Here is a 21,549-nt window from a genome sequence, read left to right as displayed (position 1 = left end):
TTCTTGGAACTTAATTCCTTCAAAGATAGGGTATGCCTTTAAATGCTTAATCGTTCAAGTATTTGCATAGTGAGGAAGAGAATTAAATGTAACAAGCAGTTATGGGACGCGCTGTGTTTGCACGCGAGGCCCTGGGGTGTGTGCAAAGGTGAGCCTGGGGTTACTCCTGCTACCGAGGGACTACCGTTTGCTGAGGGAGACAGACCAGCTGGGAGCTTCTGCCGCAAGGATGCTGGTGCCAAGCGGGCCGTGGAGGGGCCAGGAAGCCCTGTGGCAGCATGGGCAAGGAGAGGGGAGTTTTCACTGAGGACAGGAGATGACATTAAACTGGACTTTGAAGGTTACCTGGGGTGTGGGGGCGTGTTCTGTAGTCAGGGGCTGCGACAAGGCCTTCTTGGCACAGGGTGGCTTGAACACAGCCCAGGTAAGGAGGAATACAGGGTGTGTTTGGGAACCTGATGAGTTGCTGGTTACCTGAGAACAGAGGTGGAAGGAGTGGGCACAGCTGCGGCTGTGTGGTGGGATGCAGGTGAGGGTCAGTGTTCAGGATGGTGGCTGCAGGAGTTTTGGCTTGAGGCTGTTTTGTGTTTGGAGTTAGGGAAGGTTTCTGAGCAGGGGCCACCTGATCAGACCTCCTGCTACCATTTATTGACCTGTTACTGTGTGCTAGAGACAGGGGCTCAGGTCAGGGAACTGACCCAAGATTGCACGGGTAGGACGAGGCCGGCCGGGAAGTAGGGTGAGAACCATGGCCATGGGGGAGAGAGAGAGAGGAAGGGGACTGTCCGGAAGTGTTTGCAATTCATTTAGTTCAGTAGATGTTCAAAATGGACCCTGTGCCACACATTGCAAATGGTGGGAAAAGAGAGCCCTCCCGAGAGGGGGCGTGTGAGCCGGGAGCGGCAGGAGGGCGCTGCACAGGCCTCATGGGACCTGAAAGCATCCGAGTTCTTCCCCCAGGTCTGTAGAAAGACCTTGAAGGATGTTCAGCTGGGGAGTGACCCGTCCCCTGATGGGCACAGGACGGCAGAGCTGAGGCCAAACCCAGGGGCAGCCGGTGTAGCCGTTGTGTTCTTCTTGGGAGGAGGGGATGGGCCAGGGCCAGGGCTGATGGACAGGAGAGGAGGGATGTGTGGGAGGTTTCCAAGGTGACCTAGAGGAAGTGGAGACTGTGGGTGGGTGGTGTTCTTCAGGGAGGAGACGAGGCTGACCCTCATGTTGGTGGATTGCAGTTCTGGAGGTGGTCACAGGAGATACATGGGCAGAATGAGAGAAATGGAGCCCTGATTTAAGTCAGTGGGAACAGAGGGTTTTCTTATTTTCTTTTTTTTTAGTATAGGTCTGCCCCGTGCAATATTTGGGACATGTATAAGAAGCTCTTTGTTTACCTAAAATCCAAATTCATTTGTTTATTTATTTTATTATACTTTTTAAGTTCTAGGGTACATGTGCACAACATATAGGTTTGTTACATATGTATATATGTGCCATGTTGGTGTGCTGCACCCATTAACTCGTCATTTACATTAGGTATATTCCCTAATGCTATCCCTCCCCGCTCCCCGCCACAGTAGGGCCCGGAGTGTGATGATCCCCTTCCTATATCCAAGTGATCTCATCGTTCAATTCCCACCTGTGAGCGAGAGCATATGGTGTTTGGTTTTCTCTTCTTGTGATAGTTTGCTGAGAATGATGGTTTCCAACTTCATCCATGTCCCTGCAAAGGGTATGAAACTTGTCCTTGTTATGGCTGCATAGTATTCCATGGTGTATATGTGCCACAAACAGGGTTTTTGATGCCAGGACATAGGCCAGTGAGAGCCAGGGGCTGCCAGGAGAAGAGGGCTCGAGGGAGAGGTACGAGGCAGGGACCCGCACGTTGTCTATTTTCGTGTGACTGGTAGAGAGTGATGTTGTCCAAGGCTGGGGACCGAAGAGTGGGTATGGTGAGTGGCCAGTGGGCCACAAGTGACTTTTGTGGGGGACCCATTGACGTGAGGTGGTGGATTCGTGGCTGAGAGTTGGCAGTGGTTCTGCTTGGAGGCACGAGTTTGAGAACCATTTACTCGGGTGGAGGAAGGCAGGAGAGAGCATGATTTTTCATAGGAGAAGAAAGGAGGACTGAGGACTTGGCTTTGGGGAGCAGAGTAGGGAACACACAGAAGAGTCTGGGGCATGTGGAGAGGCTGGCAGGAGGCAGAGGAGGGAGCAAGAAGAAAGATCTCAGTGTGGTGAGTCCCGAGGGGAAGCCGGGCAGGGCCAGGACTGAGTGAGAAGCAGCAAGAAGGAGAGAGGGGGAGTGGGACTCGGTGATGGCTGGCTGCCAGGACAGTGGAGCCGCGTGGGAAGACGTGCATCACTTGGCGACGGGGATGCCTTCTGAGAAATGCGTCCTTAGGTGATTTTGTCCTTGTGTGAACATCACAGAGCGCATTTATACAAACCTAGGTAGGGTTAGTACGGTGTCGCCTGCTGCACACGTGGGCTATGTGGCACCATCTGTTGCTGCGAGGTTACACGGTGTCGCCTGCTGCACACCTGGGCTGTGTGGCACCGTCTGTTGCTGCGAGGTTACACGCCTGTACAGCATGGTACTGTTTTGAATACTGCAGGGAGTTGTCACACAGTGGTTAGTATGTGTGTATCTGAACATCTCTGAATATGGAGCAGGGATAGTACAAATACAGATAAACGATGAAGTGGCATGCTCGTGTAGGGCGGCCGGTGTGACTGGCGCTCGCAGGACCGGACGTTGCTCTTGCTGTTGGTGGGTTGGTGAATGGAGGGTGAGTGAACGGGAAGGCCTGGGTCGTCACTGTGCATTGTGTAGATGTCCTGAACACTCTGCATTTAGGCTACACTAGATTCATGAAAACACCTTTCTTCAGTAGTTAATTAACCTTAGCTTGCTGTGACTTTTCAACTTCGCAAACGTTTTGATTTTTTAAAAACTTTTTGACTCCTTTCTATTATGACATAGCTTAGAACACAAATACATTGTACAGCTGTACCAAAATATTTTTCTTTATATCCTTAGTAAGCTTTTTTCTCTTTCTAAAATTTTTTATTTTCTACTTTTTCAGCTTTTTGTTAAAAACTAAGACACAGACACACCCATTAGCCTAGGCCGACACAGGGTCAGGACCATCAGTGCCACTGGCTTCCACCTCCACATCTTGTCCCAGCGGAAGGTCTTCGGGGGCAGTAACATGCATGGAGCGGTCATTGCCTTCTTCTGGAATGCCTCCTGAGGGACTGAGGGCTTGCCCGAGGCTGTTTTACAGCTTTTTTTTTTTTTCTTAATAAGTAGAAGGAGCATACTCTAACATAATGATAAAAAGTATAGTACAATAGGCTGAGCACAGTGGCTCACGCCTGTAATCCTAGCACTTTGGGAGGCCTAGGCGGGCAGATCACCTGTGGTCAGGAGTTCGAGACCAGCTTGGCCAACATGGTGAAACCCGTCTCTACTAAAATACAAAAATTAGCCTGGCATGGTGGTGGGCACCTGTAATCCCAGATGCTCAGGAGTCTGAGGCAGGAGAATCACTTGAATCCCGGAGGCAGAGGTTGCAGTGAGTCGAGATCATGCCATTGCACTTCAGCCTGGATGACAAGAGCAAAACTCTGCCTAAAAAAAAAAAAAAAAAAAAAAAAAAAAAAAAGAAAAAGTATAATACAATGAGTACAATGAATACATACATAAAGCAGTACCATAGTTGTTCATTATGATCAAGTATCACATATAGTACATAATGTATGTGCTGTACTGTTATAGGACTGGCAGTACAGTAGATTTGCATATATCAGCATCACCACAAACAGGAGTATGCTTTGTGCTACGATGTATCTTTGGCTGTGACATCACTAGGTGACGAATTTTTCAGCGGCATTATAGTCTTACAGGACCATGGTCCCATATGAGGTCTGTTGTTGACTAAAATGTCGTTATGTGGTGCTTGACTGTACTTCTCTGTGTTGGACTGTACTTCTCTGTGTTGGACAGTTTCTTTTCTTTTTTTTTTTTTGAGATGGAGTTTTACTCTCATTGCCCTGGCTGGAGTGTAGTGGCACAAGCTCAGCTCACCGCAATCTCCACTTCCCGGGTTCAAGCGATTCTCCTGCCTCAGCCTCCTGAGTAGTTGGGATTACAGGCGTGCACCACAACGCCCAGCTAATTTTGTATTTTTAGTAGAGATGAATTTTCTCCATGTTGGTCAGGCTGGTCTCGAACTCCTGACCTCAGGTGATCCACCCACCTCAGCCTCCCAAAGTGCTGGGATTGCCGGCGTGAGCTGCAGCGCCCGGCCAGGACAATTTCAAAATACTTCCATTTCCTTCGTATTTTCTGTTTTCTATAATAAATACGCATTGCTTTTGTTATGTGAGGGAAAAAATTTTTGTAAAAATGCTGTTTCCAAGACCTATTTGCAGAGATGTCCATTTGACCCAGTAATTGCCTCAGCCCCTGCTGGGTTCTCAGTGCTCCGAGGGCTGTGAGGAGTGTGACATGAGACAAAATGTAGCAGGGAGTTTGTGGCCCAGAAGTGACACCACACAGCTGGGAGCCTTGCAGGATAGCATGTGCATTACTGCCAGAGTGGTGTGGGTGTCAGGGCGGGACAGCCCTCGGAGACCCTCTGGTTTGGGTCTCAGGCACCACATCTTTCTGCTGTTGACCCTCGGGGTGGGCACAAGTTTCAGATTATGCTGTAGACGGAGGGGATGGTGGAATTGTTTACCGTTGTCAGAATGGTTTTTCGTACATTTTCCTCCAAAGCTCATGGAGTTAATTTCCTTGGAAAATTTACTTCTGAACATATTTTATAAATCTGGGGAGCATCGCCGTGTGTTGGAATGAGCCGAATGGTAAATTCAGTTGCTAATTTGAGTACGTAATTCAGAAAGCTGCTATTGAACCCTAAGGGGGCATTGAATGATGACTGTGCTTGGAGAAGAGAGGTTGATTTGCCATAAAATGAATTTGACTAGATGACTTGTCTGTTTACTTCATATATGTGAAATACAGAGAAGCATTTAATCGTAAATGTTTCATTTCTTTTATGATTCCGAGAACATTGCAGCTGAATATTGCTTTTCCATACTTTTATTTTCTTTCACTCTTCCCTATTTCACTCTCCAGTGCTATTTTCAACCACTGCTGTTTAACCTTCAATTAAAAAAAAAAGCTGTTCTGATACACCATCAGGTTTGTTTGAAAGGCAGCACCTTGGTGTAGAGGCTTCAGATTCAAACCAGAAAAACATTCTGCGGGATCTGCTGGGCAGAGCTGCCTCCTGTCAAAACCCAGTGCCCTTGCAGCAACTGGCTCGATTCGCTCTGTTCCTCTTGCCTCTGACTTGTCTCTTCCCGCTTCAGAGTCACCTGTGTCCTCATGGATTAGCCGCTTTTGTGAAGGCAGCCTGAGGACAGGGACTCTCGCTTGTTTACTGTCAGCTTTCCGCGACCAGCCCGGGGCCTGGTGTGGAGCAGGTGCCCAGTCAGTGTTTGTTGAGTGACTTGAATGGAGAAACATAACGCAGTGTAGTCAGTAGAAGCTGAAGGCTTCTGTGTTTCATGCTGCTGTCAAGCGAGCACCAAGTGGAGGCTCTGGCTATCCACAAATAGATTTTCAGCAAGTATTTGATTCTCGTGTTTTGTTTATTGTGTATTTAAATTTAAGGTTTTCTGAGTCATGTTGTAAAGACAGCTCCGGGCACAGTCCTGAAGAGATGGTGTTGATTTCAGGGACCCATTCTCTTTCTCTTGGGCATTTCCCTCTGCCCTGACCCCCACAGCTGACCGGTGTCTCCAGCCTGTTCCTCCACCCTGTTCTCATGCTGTGACCCCTCTCCCCTTCTCCCTGGAGGTGCCCTCCCAATTTTTATTTTTTTATTTTTTTAGACAGGGTGTCACTCTAGCCCAGGCTGGAGTGCAGTGGTGCGCGATCTTGGCTCACTGCAGCCTTGACTTCCTGGGCTCAGGTGATCCTCCCACCTCAGCCTCCTGAGTAGCTGGGACTATAGGAGCATACCACCATGCCTGGCTAATTTTTATATTTTTTATAGAGACAGGGTTTCACTACGTTGCCCAGACTGGTCTTGAACTCCTGGACTCAACAGATCTGCCCACCTTGGCCTCTCAAAGTGCTGGGATTATAGGCCTGAGCCACCAAGCCCAACCCCAGTTCTTGTGTTAGACCTTAGTTTACCTGCCTCCCTTGCCATGGGTGTCCTCGGGTTCCCCTCACGCGTGGCGGCATTGCAGTTGCATCTCTTTGTGCCTTGTGTTGAAAAGGTGAGCTTTGGCCACAATTCTGAGGGCTGTTGTTGGGGAGGGCATGGGGAGGTCTTTTTGGTTGGGGGTCTTCTTCAGGGCCCAGCCCCTTGGGGCATCTCTCTGCCGGCCCCTCCCTGGCCTGCCCTGGGGTGTCTTGTCCCTCGTGCACGTTGTTCCACTTTCACCTGCGTGCGGCCTCTGCTGTCGCGGGCTAGAGCCTGTGACCCTTTGTCAGTGTTTGCTCATGTGCTTTTCTGTCTGAGGGCCCCGGCTGTGTGTGTGTAGGATCAGTGGGATGTGTATCCATTCGACCAGAACACCCAACTAATGGCCCCTGCCTTTGCTCACTGCTAACCGGTTAGCCCTCCTCAAGTTTGGGGGTGGTGAAATCTGTCATTTTCATGTGAAGCACATGCTAAAGTGTGTTGTTCTTTGGTGATTGACACTACAAACTTGTCATTCATGGTGGGACAAGTGAACTTGGACTTCTTACTTTTTTTGAGATGGAGTCTCACTCTGTTACCAGGCTGGAGTGCAGTGGCATGATCTCGGCTCACTGCACCCTCTGCCTCCCGGGTTCAAGCAGTTTTCCTGCCTCAGCCTCCCGGGTAGCTGGTACTACAGGCGTGCGCCCCCACGCCTGGCTAGTTTTTGTATTTTTAGTAGAGATGAGGTTTCACCATGTTGGCCAGCATAGTCCCGATCTCTTGACCTCGTGATCTGCCCGCCTTGACCTCCCAAAGCGCTGGGATGACAGGCGTGAGCCACCGTGCCTGGACTAATTTTTGTATTTTTAGTAGAGACGGGGTTTCACCATGTTAGCCAGGATGGTCTCGATCTCCTGACCTCGTGATCCGTCCGCCTTGGCCTCCCAAAGTGCTGGGATGACAAGCGTGAGCCACTGCGCCTGGCCGGACTTTGGCCTATTTAAAGGTTGAATGAATGAGACGGGTCAGCCATCTCGAGCCTTCCCTTCCATGACGTACCGGCCTTCCTGGGACACAGTGGGGTCAGGGAGGGGGCCTTTCCTGTCCTGCCTTCCATCTTTATAGAGATACCACTTACGTGCCACACTGTTCGCCCATTTAAAGTGCTTGCTGTTTTTAGTATATTCATAGTTATGCAGTCATTACTACAGTCAATTTTAGAAAAATTTAATCACCACAGAGAGTAACGCTGTACCTGTTAGCATTCACTTCCCATTCTCTCCTCGCCCCCTTGGCAACCACGGGTCTACTATCTGGATGTTGCATGTCAGTGGAATCACACAGTGTGCGGCCTTTTGCGTCTGGCTTCTCTCAGCTTCATGTTGTCAGGATTCACCCATGCTATGTTGTGTACTAAGACTTCATTCCCTTTATGACCTAATATTACTCCATCGTGTGGTTCGGCCACGTTGTGTTGACCCCATTCATCAGCTGGTGGACATTTGCCTCCACTCTGTGGCTGTTATGGATAATGCTGTATGAGGTTTTGGTATGGATGTGTATTTTCGTTTCTCTTGGGTATCTACCTTTGAGTGGAATTGCAGGGTCACGTGATAACTCCATGTAACCTTCCGAGGACCTGCCAAGCTGTTTTCCACAGCAGCTGCCCATTTTTCATTCCCACTAGCAGTGTGTGAGGTTCCAGTCTCTGCATCCTCACCATCACGCTTTAGCATCTTTTTAATTTCTGCCATTCTGCTGGGTGCGAAGTGGTATCCCGTGGTGGTTTGGATTTGTGTTTCTCTGATGGCTAATGATACTGAGCTTACTTTTTGAAAGACTTCTGTTTGTAGTATCAAAAGAAGGGGGAGACTTAGAGTTATCAGCAGTGTGCCCCCAGGAGTCCTTCATGTTTTGACCCTTCTGGAGAGTAAGGCGGTGCTCCAGCAGTGTGCCCGTGTCCAGGGCACGCACACCTCACCTTCACAGAGCCAGAGCGATCTTTAAAAAACTAGAAAGCGTTTCAGCCATTCGGAAAGGGCACACAGGCTGATGTAATACAGAAGACACCGTATCTCCATCCAGCACGGGAAAGAAGACAGTGCACACACACAGTGGAAGCTGCCGTGAACTTAGCCACTCCCCAGACCCCTGTTCTGAGTTTTGTATTTCCATTCCCATGTGTGCAGGAGTTTTTTTAACCACTCATATATGTATCAAAAATGATATACAGTATCATTTCGCCTTTAACATTTTTTTTTTTCCCTGAGATGGAGTCTTGCTCTGTCGCCCAGGCTCGAGTGCAGTGGCACGATCTCGGCTCACTGCAAGCTCCGCCTACCGGGTTCAGGCCATTCTCCTGCCTCAGCCTCCCGAGCAGCTGGGACTGCAGGCGCCCGCCACCTCACCAGCCTAATTTTTAAAAATGTTTTTAGTAGAGACAGAGTTTCACCATGTTAACCAGGATGGTCTCGATCTCCTGACCTCGTGATCCGCCCGCCTCTGCCTCCCAAAGTGCTGGGATTACAGGCGTGAGCCACTGCACCCAGCCAAAACATTTTTATAAAGGATGTCACACTGTCAGCTTGCTCTCCTCTTCACTGTTCTGTTTATGACATTTATCTGTATTGGTTCTGGTGGTTCTAGTTAATTCCCGTCTGCTATGCGTAGTATTCCATCATATGTATGTATTCTGGCTTACACATTATTCAGTCAATGGGCATCTAGGTTTATCTCAAAAAGTTTTTTTTTTCTTTGTTAGCATTCTAGACATTGCTGAGCTCATCTCCTGTGTGCTTGTGCGCGGGTTTTCCAGGTTGTCTGTCAAGTGAAATTATGTCCTATGTATCTGCTTTTCATAAGGAATCACGAGGGTTCTCTTTAAAACAGTAGATGGCTGCAATGTTTCAAAGCAGTATAATTCATTAAGAAGTTTATTGACTAATATACTTTTTTTTTTTTTTCGATACAGCGTCTTGCTTTGTTGCCCAGGCTGGAGTGCAGTGGTGTGATCACAGCCCACTGTAACCTCCAACTCCTGGGTTCATGTGATCCATCTACTTTAGCCTCATGAGTGGCAGGAGCTACAGGTACATGCCACTGTGCCCAGCTAAGTTAATTTTTTGGTAGAGATGAGGGTCTCACTATGTTGCCCAGACTAGTCTTGAACTCCTGGTCTCAAGTGATCCTCCTGCCTCAGGCCCCCAAAGTGCTAGGATTACAGGTGTGAGCCACCATACTTGGCCAGTTAATATGCTTTTTTTTTTTTTTTTTGGACAGAGTCTTGCTCTGTCACCCAGGCTGGAGTGCAGTGGCGCGATCTCGGCTCACTGCAAGCTCCGCCCCCCGGGTTCACGCCATTCTCCCGCCTCAGCCTCCCAAGTAACTGGGACTATAGGCGCCCGCCACCACGCCTGGCTAATTTTTTGTATTTTTAGTAGAGACGGGGTTTCACCATGTTAGCCAGGATGGTCTCGATCTCTTGACCTCGTAATCTGCCCGCCTCAGCCTCCCAAAGTGCTGGGATTACAGGCGCGAGCCACTGCGCCCGGCCTTAATATACTTTTTTAAAGACAGATTTCGTTATCTGAAATGAGCTACATATTCTTTTAAAATATCTTTAGTTGAAGTCTGCTTTTTTTTTAGCTATGCAGAAACAAATAAAAGTGCAATTTTGGTAAGATAAAATGGGATTCCTTTAGTCTGAGCTGAACTTTGTTGGAACATTTTTTGTTTAGTAAACACAAACGGTTTGCCTATGAAGAATTTATGAATTTCCGGCTGTCCTGGGAGGAAAAGCCTTTGGCCTGTGATAATGTGACAGAGACTGTTTTTAAAAGGACGTGCAAATAGTCCTTTTAAGTAGGCCGAGATGTATGCTGGTTTTGAGCAATAGAGATACATTGGGGAATGATAGGAAGAACGTAAATGTTCATATAAAGAGAGATTGATAATATTGATGACTGTGGCCAGGCACGGTGACTCACGCCTGTAATCCCAGCACTTTGGGAGGCCGAGGCGGGCGGATCACGAGGTCAGGAGATCGAGACCATCCTGGCTAACACGGTGAAACCCCGTCTCTACTAAAAAAAATACAAAAAAATTAGCCGGGCGTGGTGGCGGGCACCTGTAGTCCCAGCTACTCAGGAGGCTGAGGCAGGAGAATGGCGTGAACCTGGGAAGCGGAGCTTGCAGTGAGCCGAGATCGCGCCACTGCACTCCAACCTGGACGACAGAGCGAGACTCTGCCTCAAAAAAAAAAAAAAAAATTGATGATTGCTATTCGTAGGCCACGTCACAGTGTTTGGATTGCTGTGATATATGGTTATCTCATTTTGTACGTGTTCTTCTTCCCATTTCCAGGAAGAGAAAACGAAAATTCAGAGTACTTACTTGGTTAAAACTTTACCAGCTAGTAAGTGTTGGAGCTGGACCTTGAACCTGGGCCTTTTGATTGTTAAACCTGAAAGCTTTCTACCAGTGTCAGAGAGAAATCCAAGACATTTCAGGGAAAGGACATGACAGATAGATTGTGCTTGATCTAAGCAGGCTGTATCTTTTTTTTTTTTTTCCCCTGCATAGAGCAAGCATTTGATTCTGCTGATAGGTTTTGTGGGTGAGAAATTCAGATGGGGCATAGTGGGGATGTCTTGTCTCATCTCCATGATGTCTGGGGCCTCACTAGGAAGACTGGAAGGCCGGGGCTGAAATTATAAGAAGGCTGATTCACTGACTTGTCTAGCGGTGATGCAGGCTGTCCTCTGGGCCTTTAGCTGGTGCTGTGGGTTGTAATGTGTACATATGGGAGATCCTTGTGGCTAATTTTGGTGTCTTCAGAGAATGGGTAGCTGGGTTCCAAGAGCGGGAACCCAAGAGGGCCAGGTAGAAACTGTGTTGACTTAAAAAAATTATGACATCTTCCCCGAGATACAGATACAACACAGTTCACCCATGTAACTTCACACACAATAGCCTTCACCCATTTAAAGTAAATAACGCAGTGGTTTTTTAGTGTCTTCAAAGAGTTGCGTAACTATCACCACAATCAATTTTAGAGAATGTTTATTGCCTCTAAAAAACCTCGTGTGTCCTGTAACTATCACTCCTGCCTTCCTCCCTGTTCTGATCCCCAAGTTACCACTAATCTACGTTCTCTGTATATAGAATTGTCTGTTCTAGGGATTTCAAATAAATGGAATAATATAATGCACGTTTCTTTGGTAATTGTCTTCTTTCACTGAGCATAATATTTTCAAGATTCATCTATGTTGTAGCTTGTGTCAGTACTTTTGTTTTGTTTTGAGACAAGGTCCTGCTCTGTTGCCCAGGCTGGAGTGCAGTTTTGCGAACATGGCTCACTGCAGCCTTGATCTCAACCTCCTGAGCTCAAGTGATTCTCCTGCTTCAGCCTCCCATGTAGCTGGGACCACAGACATGCATCATCATGCCTGGTTAATTTCTTGACTTTTTGTAGAGATAGAGGTCTCACTTTGTTGCCCAGACTGGTCTTTAACTCCTGGGCTCAAGTGACCCCGCCCATCTTGGCCTCCCAAAGTTGTGAGTGCTGGATTATAGGTGTGAGCCGCCTCCCATCCTTGCCTTGCTCCTGAGTTTAGGGGCAATATACTCAGCCTTTCACCACTAAGTATGGTGTTAACTGTGAGTTTTTTGTAGATATCCTTATCAGGATGAAGATTACCTTTGATTCCTGGTTTGTTGAGAATTTTTAGAATGAAGGAATGTTGAATTGAATCATATGCTTTTTCTGTATCTATTTAGACGATCATGTGGTTTTTGTACTTTATTCTCTTAAATATAGTGTATTGCACTAATTGATTTTTGTTTATTAAACAAACCTTGCATTTCTTGGATAAATTCCACTTGATTATTACACATAATCCCTTTTCATGTGTTGTTGGATTTGGTTTGCTAGTGTTTTGGGTTTTTATGTATATATTCATAAGAGATACTGGTCTGTAGTTTTGTTTCTTCGTGATGTCTTTGCTTGATTTTGGTATCAGGGTAGTATTGGCCTCATAGAATGAGTTGGGAGGTATTACTTCCTTTTCTAGGTTTTGGAAGGGTTTATGAAGAATTGGTATTAATTCTTCTTTCTCTATTTGGTAGCATTTACCAGTAAATCCCTCTGGGCTTTGTGGGTAGTGTTTTGATTACTAATTTAGTCTCTTTATTTTCATTTTTTATTTTTTTGAGACAGTGTCTTGCTCTGTTGCCCACACTGGAACGCAGTAGTGCCATCATAACTCACTGTAACCTCGAATTCCTGAGCTCAAGTGATCCTCCCACCTCAGCCTTCTGAGTAGCTGGGACTACAGGTGTGTGTTCCCATGCCCACTAGCTTTTTGGTTTTTAGTAGATGAGGTCTTGCTCTGTTAGCCAGGCTGATCTTGAACTCCTAGGGTTCAAGTGATCCTCCCACCTTGGCTTCCCAAAGATTACAAGCATGAGCCAGTGTGCCCAGCCTCTTTCAGCCTGTTTACATGTTATGTATCTAGTCATATTTCCTCCTGCTCCTTGACTAAGTTTCAATTGTATGTATCTTTCTGGGAGTTTGTACATTTTATCTAATTTATCTTGTTTGTTGGTGTACAGTTGTTCATAATATTCTCATAATTATTTTTATTTCTGTAAGGTTGATAATAATGTCTTCTTCCTCATTTCTGTTTTTTTTTTTTTTTTTTTTTTTGAGACGGAGTCTTGCTCTGTCGCCCAGGCTGGAATGCAGTGGCGTGATCTGGGCTCACTGCAAGCTCCGCCTCCTGGGTTCACACCATTCTCCTGCCTCAGCCTCCCGAGTAGCTGGGACTACAGGTGCCCACCACCCCACCCAGCTAATTTTGTTGTATTTTTAGTAGAGACGGGGTTTCACCGTGTTAGCCAGGCTGGTCTCGATCTCCTGACTTTGTGAACCACCTGCCTTGGCTTCCCAAAGTGCTGGGATTAGGCGTGAGCCATGGTGCCCAGCCTCATTTCTGACTTTTGTAATTTGAGTCTTTTTTCTTTTAGTCAGTCTAGCGAAAGGTTTGTCAGTTTTATTCATCTACTCAGAGAACCATCTCTCGGTTTTGTTCATTTTCCTTATATTTAAGGAAATAACCAGACCAGCAGCTTTCTGCGTCCCCCTGGAGTCCTGCTGTGGTTCTGGAAGTTGCCGCTCCTCTCTTTCTGTTGAGTGGCCAGTGCATGTGGGGGCTCCTGCGTCTCCCCTTCACCAGAGTAGCTCTGCCTTTACCTGTTTGGCATTTCCATGTAACATTTCTTTTGAAAAGTTGGTTTACTGCTAAAGTACAGTTAAATCCCACAGAACAAAACTGGAGCCGCATGCATTAACATTGATACATAAAAAACAATCTTGAGGGAACATCTAGTTGCAAAAAGATACATATGTATGAAATGATAACAATGTAAACTTTGCAAATGTGCAGAATAATATGGTATGTTGCCTAGAGATCCACCTCTCTTCCATAATAGTATAAACTCTTACATGGAAATGGCAAATGTCAAATACAGGTTGGTAGCTACCTAGGAGGAGGCAGGTAGAGAACCAGAATGGGGAGGGTTTCAACTCTGTTATATGACCAAATGTTGGAATTTGGTGGAAGTGAATCTCTGGGTAGTGTCTGTGTGGTTATTCCTTATGTCCTATATGTCACTAAGCTGACTTTGCAGCCTGCCAGGTGTGAGTGACCTTGGGCAGGCTATTTTTTTTTTTTCTTTTTTTGAGACAGAGTCTCGCTCTGTCGCCCAGGCTAGAGTGCAGTGGCGCGATCTCAGCTCACTGCAAGCTCCGCCTCCCTGGTTCACGCCATTCTCCTGCCTCAGCCTCCTGAGTAGCTGGGACTACAGGTGCCCGCCACCACGAGCCCGGCTAATTTTTTGTATTTTTAGTAGAGACGGAGTTTCACCGTGTTAGCCAGGATGATCTCAATCTCCTGACCTTGTGGTTTGCCCGCCTCGGCCTCCCAGTAAGACTGGGTTTCTATACTCCTGTGGCATGCTCTTGCAGGAATTATCCTGGAACATTCAAAATGCCAGTGTAAGTGTTGCTTTGTGTTGCTTTTGTAAGTAAACTGTAAGGGCCTGAATAGTTTGAACTGTATTGTGCTTATTTTGGCCTCCCCAGTGCCCTGAGAGTCAGTATTGAAAAAATGTTTGTTAAATTTTGCTGAAAAATCTTAGGATATAAAAGTAAACATTTGGTATAATTAATATATTGTGCTGCAGGCCTAGGAATGGGATACTGAATAGAAACTGAGTGGGAAGCTGAAAAATGACCTAATGTAATATTTTAATGTTAAAAATGATATTCTCGAAGCACTGGGTGAAAGGAGAGGTTCCTTAATGACATTTGAACTCTATTTTTTTTTTTGAAGTTTCCTACTAAACGCTATATAGCAAAATAAAGTAAATTCTAGGTGGATTGAAAACTTGAAGGTAGGAATGAGCCCTCTAGAAGGATGAAGCTAGCACGCAGTGAAATGTTTGTGCCCTCTCGGAAGGGCTGGGCCTTTCCAAGTGTCGTCCCCAAAGTGGAATCATGAGGAAAGGACACAAGAGTGGCTCAGCCTCCCAGACCAAGGAAAACAGATTGGCCACCACCTTTCTCTTTCTGTCACTGCTCTAACAAATCATCACAAACTTACTGGCTTACAACACACATGGTATCTTAGACTTCTAGAGTTTGCAAGTCTGATGTGGGTCTCACTGGGCTAACACCAAGGTGATGGTGGGGCTGGTTCCTTCTGGAAGCTCCAGGAGAGAGCGTTTTCCCTGCTCTCTCCAGCGCCAGGAAGCCACCCACATTCCTTGGCATATGGCCCCTTTCTCCAAACGCTATGTTGCATTTGTGTGACCTTTTGTGGTCATGTCTCCCTCTGGCCACAGCCGGGAAGCTTTTCTGCTTTTGAGTACCCAGGATTAGATTGTGCCCAGCAGGATAGCCCAGGACGGTCTCCCACCTCCGGGTTTGTGTTCTTAATTGCATCTGCAAAGTCCCCTTTGCCACGTCAGGTGACACAGTCACAGGTTCTGGGCGTTAGGATGTAGGACATCTTGGGCGGGGGCCGTTATTCTGCTGACCACACCACCGGAATGACTAAGAAAGAATGCCCTGTTTGCAAGGTTTTTTTTTGCAAAGCAGTAAGAAAGTGGTGACCACCTCATTAGAAAATGGACAAAGAGTATGAACAATTTACAAAAAGAAGAGGTACAAATGAACAAAATTAGAAAAAAATGTTTTACCTCACTAATGAATGAAAAGGCACATAGCTGACACGGAGACCACTGTTCTCCTGTTGAATGAGCAGTGATGTGTGGTGTCGGACTCTGCTGGTGGGATATGAGCCACGGCTCTTTGGCAGTGTGGACCAGCAGCATTTTTAATGCGTGCTTTATGTCCCAAGCTTTCCATTTCTAGGAGTCTATCCTCAAGAGGTTATCATAGTTGTGTGCAAGTATTTGTCTCCAAATATCTTTATTGCTTTTTTGTAATCCCCATTTTATTTTATTTTTTAGAGACAGGGTCTCACTCTGTAACCCAGATTGGAGTGCAGTGGTACATTCTTGGCTCACTGCAACCTCCACCTCCCAGGCTCAAGCGATCATTCCCACCATTTTTTTTGTAATCACTTATTTTATTTTTTTGAGACAGGGTCTCACTCTGTAACCCTGGTTAGAGTTCAGTGGTGCAGTCTTGGCTCACTTCAACCTCAGCCTCCCAAGTAGTTGGGACCACAGGCTTATGTCACCACGCCCAGCCAATATTTTTATATTTTTTGTACAGACACGGTTTCGCCCTATTGCCCAGGCTAGTCCTAATCTCCTGAGCTCAAGCGATCCACCCACCTTGGCCTCCCAACATTGCCAGTATTGCCATCAACAAACAGAGATTCGTTTATTTCATGTGTCTGGTAGTCTGTGGTGAGCAGTGCAGGGTTGGGCAGCAGCTCAAAGCCATCATAGCCCCATGCTCTTTCCCGCCTGTCTGCCCTGCTGCCCTTCATGGTGGCATCTTCCGTCACTCACGCACGATGGCTGAGGTCCCAGGCCTCACCTCTGTGTTCCAGGCGGAAAACAACGGAGAGAAGCTAGGGGCCAAAGGGGTGCTAGGTAAGCCTGTTTTTTTTTTCCCCCAGAAAAGTAAAAACCCCCATTTATTTCTTGCTGGCTGTGAGAAATAAATGTGTGTCACAGGGCCAGCCGTGGCTGAAGTCAGCCAAAGGAGCAAAGGCTTCTGGGTAGAGGTTGATCAGTCAACCAACAGTGTCTGCCATGTGGAGTATTTCATTTCCATCGGTTTTCCAAATTTGCTCTGATGAATATAAGACTTTTATAATAAAACAATTAAATCTTTTTTTTTTTTTTTTTTTTGAGATGGAGTCTTGCTGTGTCACCCAGGCTGGAGTGCAGTGGCTCAATCTCGGCTCGCTGCAACCTCTGCCTCCTGGATTCAAGCCATTCTCCTGCCTCAGCCTCCCCAGTAGCTAGGATTACAGGCGCGCACCACCATGCCCAGCTAATTTTTGTATTTTTAGTAGAGACAGGGTTTCACCATGTTTGCCAGGCTGGTCTCGAACTCCTGACCTTGTGATCCACCCACCTTGGCCTCCCAAAGTGCTGGGATTACAGGCATGAGCCACTGCGTCCAGCCCATTAAATCTTTAAAAAAATTATATTTATCTTTTGCAATTCTGTATTCAGTTTCAGACAAAATGATGGCAGTTGAGAATTCCCAGATGGGTGTTTCTTGGAGTTTTTAGTCTGTGGGCAGAGTCTGCAGTCCCTTCATTGCACTCCCAGACACCCTCATCACGGTGTGGATGCCCCAGGGTCTGTGGTGGTGCTTGTTGGGCTGAGGCCCATTCTCAGGGAGGGGCTGAATGCCCTGCTTGTGTGGGGTGTGGGGTGTGGGATGTGGGGTGTGGGCTTGTATGGTGCCATTCATCCCTTCTGAACTGGGCCCTCAGGACCCCGGGTGGCTGCAGGGAGGCCTGCAGCAGCCAATGAGAAGCTGCTTCCTTCAGTCCTGTGGGTTCCTGGGAGCCCACCTTTTGGCTGAGCTGGTGGTAGGCTCTTGGGAAGGCAGGAGAGAGGCTCACTGGTTTTCCATTTCTTTTCCATCAGCATCCAGCATGTGTATGGCGCCCAGCACCCCCCCTTTGATCCACTGTTACATGGCACGTAAGTGACGTTCCAATCTCACTTGGCGTCTCGGCTCTGATGTGGGAGGGCTGTGGCAACCCTGGTCTTCCTGCTTCCCTTCTGCTCCCAGGCATTCCTGAAGGAGTAGAGTAGTTTCTCATTCAGCCACACTGATCAAGCAGTCGCTTTGTGTGAGATGCTGCACACCCCATGCTTCCCATCCCAGTGAGGACGGTGGCTGTGGGAGCCACAGCCTGATGCGGGGAGGCGGGGGAGCCCTGGGAAGAGCCAGGAGCCGGCATCCTTTAGCCACAGGCAGCCTGGCTGCAGGCCATCCATGCTGGCTTGTCCTTTCCGCTCCTCCTTCCCACATTCTCCACCGGCTGCTGGAGCCTGGCCCTGGCCTGTCCTGGCCCCTCCACAGCAGGCGGGAGCACAGGGTGTGGGACTTGTGCTTGACTGGTGTGGCCCTGCAGGACTGCACCTGTCTGACGAGTTTCTGACATGAGGTAGGGCCGGTGTTGTGTGTTGTCATATTTTGGGGGAATGTTGTTTAAATGATCGTGTCTTCAAATCCGTATACCACAGGCCCATACCCTGCACAGGTGCTCCTGGCCCACACCCCCACTGCTGGGCAGGAGCCTTACTGGGACTCGGGGAAGGTGCCACTGGTCAGAGTGAGCTGGGCTGGGTCTGCAGGGCAGCACCATGTGGCCCTGTGCCTCCTCCCAGGTGGCCTTGCTGGAGCCCCCTCCCCTCCTGCCACTGAGTCCTCATGGGCTTCACCTGCTGTGCTCCTTTGGCTGCCTCTGTGAATTGTGTTTGCTTTTTCACTCACTGTTGCTAGATCGAAGCTTAAAACTTCTATGCCTGTCTTTTCACCTGGGAATTCTTTCCTGGCTGGTTTTGGGTGAAACCTTCGAGCATGTACGAGTAAAGACCGCCTTTGCATTGCAGTTTGCTGAAGTCCACGGCCAAGATGCCGACCACACCGGTGAAGGCCAAGAGGGTCAGCACCTTTCAGGAGTTCGAGAGCAATACCAGCGATGCCTGGGACGCTGGGGAGGACGACGACGAGCTCCTGGCCATGGCGGCGGAGAGCCTGAACTCCGAGGTGGTCATGGAGACGGCCAACCGGGTGCTGCGTAACCACAGCCAGCGGCAGGGGCGGCCCACGCTGCAGGAGGGGCCGGGGCTGCAGCAGAAACCCAGGCCTGAGGCAGAGCCGCCCTCACCTCCCAGCGGTGACCTCCGGCTGGTGAAGTCTGTCAGTGAGAGCCACACGTCCTGTCCTGCAGGTATGATGGGAGGACTGAAGAGATGATCTGGGTTTCTGGCCAGGCTAAGAAAGTGGCCAGAACCCGCTCGCTGTGGGAGAATCAGTGGGTTCCCGTCCTCATTTGCAGCAGGCCCCCTGGCCCATGAGAGCCCTTACGGTTCTCTTCCAAGGGTAGGGAAGCGGCCTGCGCTCTATCCTGGGGCCCCCACGTGCTTTCTTCTCTCCTAGCTAAGTGCGTCTCTCCTCCGAGTGGAGTGGAGGCACCAGGCTGTTGTGGGCCAGCCGTGAGAGGGCCATGGAGGGGCAAGCGCCTGGGGACACTGTCTCCCTCCTAACTCCACCAGCTTGCAATGGTTCCATGGGTGACATTGCCGGCCTGCATGTTTAGGGGCTGGCCCTCTAGGCAGCTTACAGGATTCCTGCCCGGGGTGCATACACATGGGCTCAGGTCCGAAGCGGCTGGGAGTCTGGCTGTTGGGTCGGCCACATTCGCATTCTGACCTCCTCGGGTGGGGTCGTGTCTGGGGCCGTGTGCATGGCACTGGTGCGCAGCAGCTGTTCCTGAGGCTGTTTCTGTGGCTGCCGCTCTTTAGGTGTTACAGGCCATCACGTCTGTGATAGAAAAGCCACACGGTCATGTGATGAACCCACCGTGGGCCGCGGGCACTGTTTTCAGAGCTTGGGATACCCCACTGGACAGACTGAGGTCCATCTGTGCCCTGTGGAAAGTCCGTTCTGGTGAGAGGGACGGATGCAGCACTGCCCACAGCCAGCAAGGGGGCACAGAGTGTGCTGGGAGGCAGCAGGTGCCATGGTCAAGAGAGGCAGAGAATGGGGTGGGAACGCGGTGGCTGTGAGAGCAGTGGCGAGTGAGTGTCATCTTAAACGAGGAGGTCAGGGTGTCCTTGCGTGAGCAGTGCTGTTGGGAGGCAGGGCTGAGGGGCAGGGGCGAGGGCTAGCCGGGGCGGCCACAGGCCCTCATAGGTACCTCTCTCCAAGGTCTTCGGGGGGCCAGGGTGCTCTCCCCACATTTCCGGCTGGGAAGATGGAGATTGTTAGAAGAGTCTGAGGTAACCCTGCAGAACTAGGTTTCATACCTAGGTCTAGTTTTTAAAACTACTTTCCAGGAATTGGTTAACTTCTAAAATGTTACAGCTCTCATTAGTTGAGAACGCTGTGCGTGATTTCATTTGATCAGTTATCTTTTTGGAATCTAATACATTTTAAAGTGTTTGAACTTGTAAGTGGAAATCTGGTGATGGCCTTTGCGGGAGGCCTGGAAACCTGGTGACTGACTGAAGCGTGCACTGACCGCCTCCTGCAGGCCCATCCTGGGCAGCGCCCTTCAGCCTGGGCAGAGTCGGAGTTGGCAGGATCCCTGACTTCATCTGCTCATGGAGGGTGGTGCTGACATTGAAGCTCTGTGAGCCTCTCAGCACCCCACCCCCTACCCCCAAGATGCAGGGTGCTGTCAGGCTGAGAGTGGCCAGGGCCGCAGGACCACACTGTGTGTGGCTGGGGGATCTGACAAGAGGCAGGCTCAGGCTGCGACCAACCGGGGTCGGGGAGCTGTGGGATGTCACCCTGGGATGGCCTCATCCTGGAAGAGCCAAACAAAGGATGCTCCAGACAGCTTGCACTGGGAGAAGGGAGCCTGTGACCTTGTTGCCTTGTGCCCCCACCGCCTGCCTTGGAGTTGGCCACTTTTCCGGTGTTTGCTTTCTGGGCAAGACTTTTTTGAGCACTTCAGTATAGTAACGGTGATACCGTATATTGATCGTTTACTGTGCGGCAGGTACCGTATCACGTCTCTGTGATACTAAACTCATTAAACTTTGCAGCCACACTAGGGCATGGACTTGTGGGCCCTGCTCAGGACTGAGTGGCCCCTTCCGTGTCCTGATGAAGCCACATCAGTCATTCCTAAGGATCGCAGGGAAGTCCAGCTGAGCACCTTTAATTCTGGGACTTGGTGCACAGCTGCTCTTCCTGCTGAATGTTGATTCTGAGGAACTGTCAGTGCTGCTGAAGCAACAGCCTCTGAAGGAGGGACAGGGGCACTGTTACCCATGGTCCTCCCCTCTGCCCAGGTGCTGGTTGTCAGCCTGCCCTGCGGTAAGGCCGGCAGCGGGAACTCTGGAGCCAGATGCCCCGGCCTGGGGCCCCAGCCCACTGCTCGGCGTGCGGCTGCTACAAAATAGGAATCACAGCAAGGGCGCTGAGGCTGCTGGGAGGAGATTCTCCCAGGGGTTGGGGGGTGTCAGGGAGAGTGGGCAGCGGGGATGGGGGGAGGAGACAGGGCGGTACTCTGAAGTCTATGCCCCCACTTTAGCAGACTTCGCTGGAAATTTAACTGGACCACATTCTGCCCAGAAGCCATAGGTTGCTTGGCTCCTGGATAGCCTGAGGGTTTCTGTGTGAATTCTTTTCCCCCACCCCCAGGTTATGAAGGAAATGGGGGCGCTGTGTGGGAAGGAGGGCGCGGGGAGTGCGGCTCCTACCTCCTTGCTCCTGCGGCTGCTGGAGTGGATGTCAGCCGGTCAATTGCAGCATGTGCTCCGGCTCCGTTTCCTGGAGTTTATTTTTCACTCTAGTTTAATTTTCAGCTTTTGAAAGATGAGATAGCTAGACAGGATTTAGACCTAGGAGTCTGGAGCCTTCCCCAGCCTCTTGCTTGTTGGTCTTGGGTGGCCGTGTTGAGTGACCTGAGGGCCTTAGGGTCTTCCCTTGGGCTGACCCAGTCCCGGGTTGCTAGGTGGGACATGCTGTCTCACCTCCTGCTTAGGCCCCTGTGGGCCTGTCCATCTTGGGGGTCAGCGAGGCCTTGGTGGGCAGCAGCAGAGGGCGGGCAGCTTGTACTCTAGTGCCACCTCGGTCACTGCCTGTGGTGGGGTCTGGGAAGGT

At 49.2% G+C, this 21,549-nt stretch overlaps 1 protein-coding gene across 4 annotated transcripts in view; it reads left to right on the top strand.

The window, feature by feature from the left end:
- Positions 1–21,549, top strand: part of TBC1D22A (TBC1 domain family member 22A) — a 416,627-nt gene that overhangs the window by 14,106 nt on the left and 380,972 nt on the right. For 3 of the 4 annotated variants that reach the window (XM_028827584.2, XM_077949319.1, XM_028827586.2), the window contains exons 2-3: positions 17,349–17,405; positions 18,324–18,664. In XM_028827584.2, coding sequence (XP_028683417.1) covers positions 17,349–17,405; positions 18,324–18,664 — 398 coding nt within the window. Of the gene's footprint in view, positions 1–12,423; positions 12,542–17,348; positions 17,406–18,323; positions 18,665–21,549 lie in introns of all 4 variants that reach the window. The other variant, XM_015150588.3, reaches the window with a different exon arrangement.

The sequence above is a fragment of the Macaca mulatta genome, chromosome 10 (assembly GCF_049350105.2).
Source record: "Macaca mulatta isolate MMU2019108-1 chromosome 10, T2T-MMU8v2.0, whole genome shotgun sequence".
In the NCBI taxonomy this organism is placed as follows: Eukaryota; Metazoa; Chordata; class Mammalia; order Primates; family Cercopithecidae; genus Macaca; species Macaca mulatta.
The sequence above is the reverse complement of the archived record's forward strand: the minus strand, read 5'-3'. Positions and strand labels throughout refer to the sequence as shown.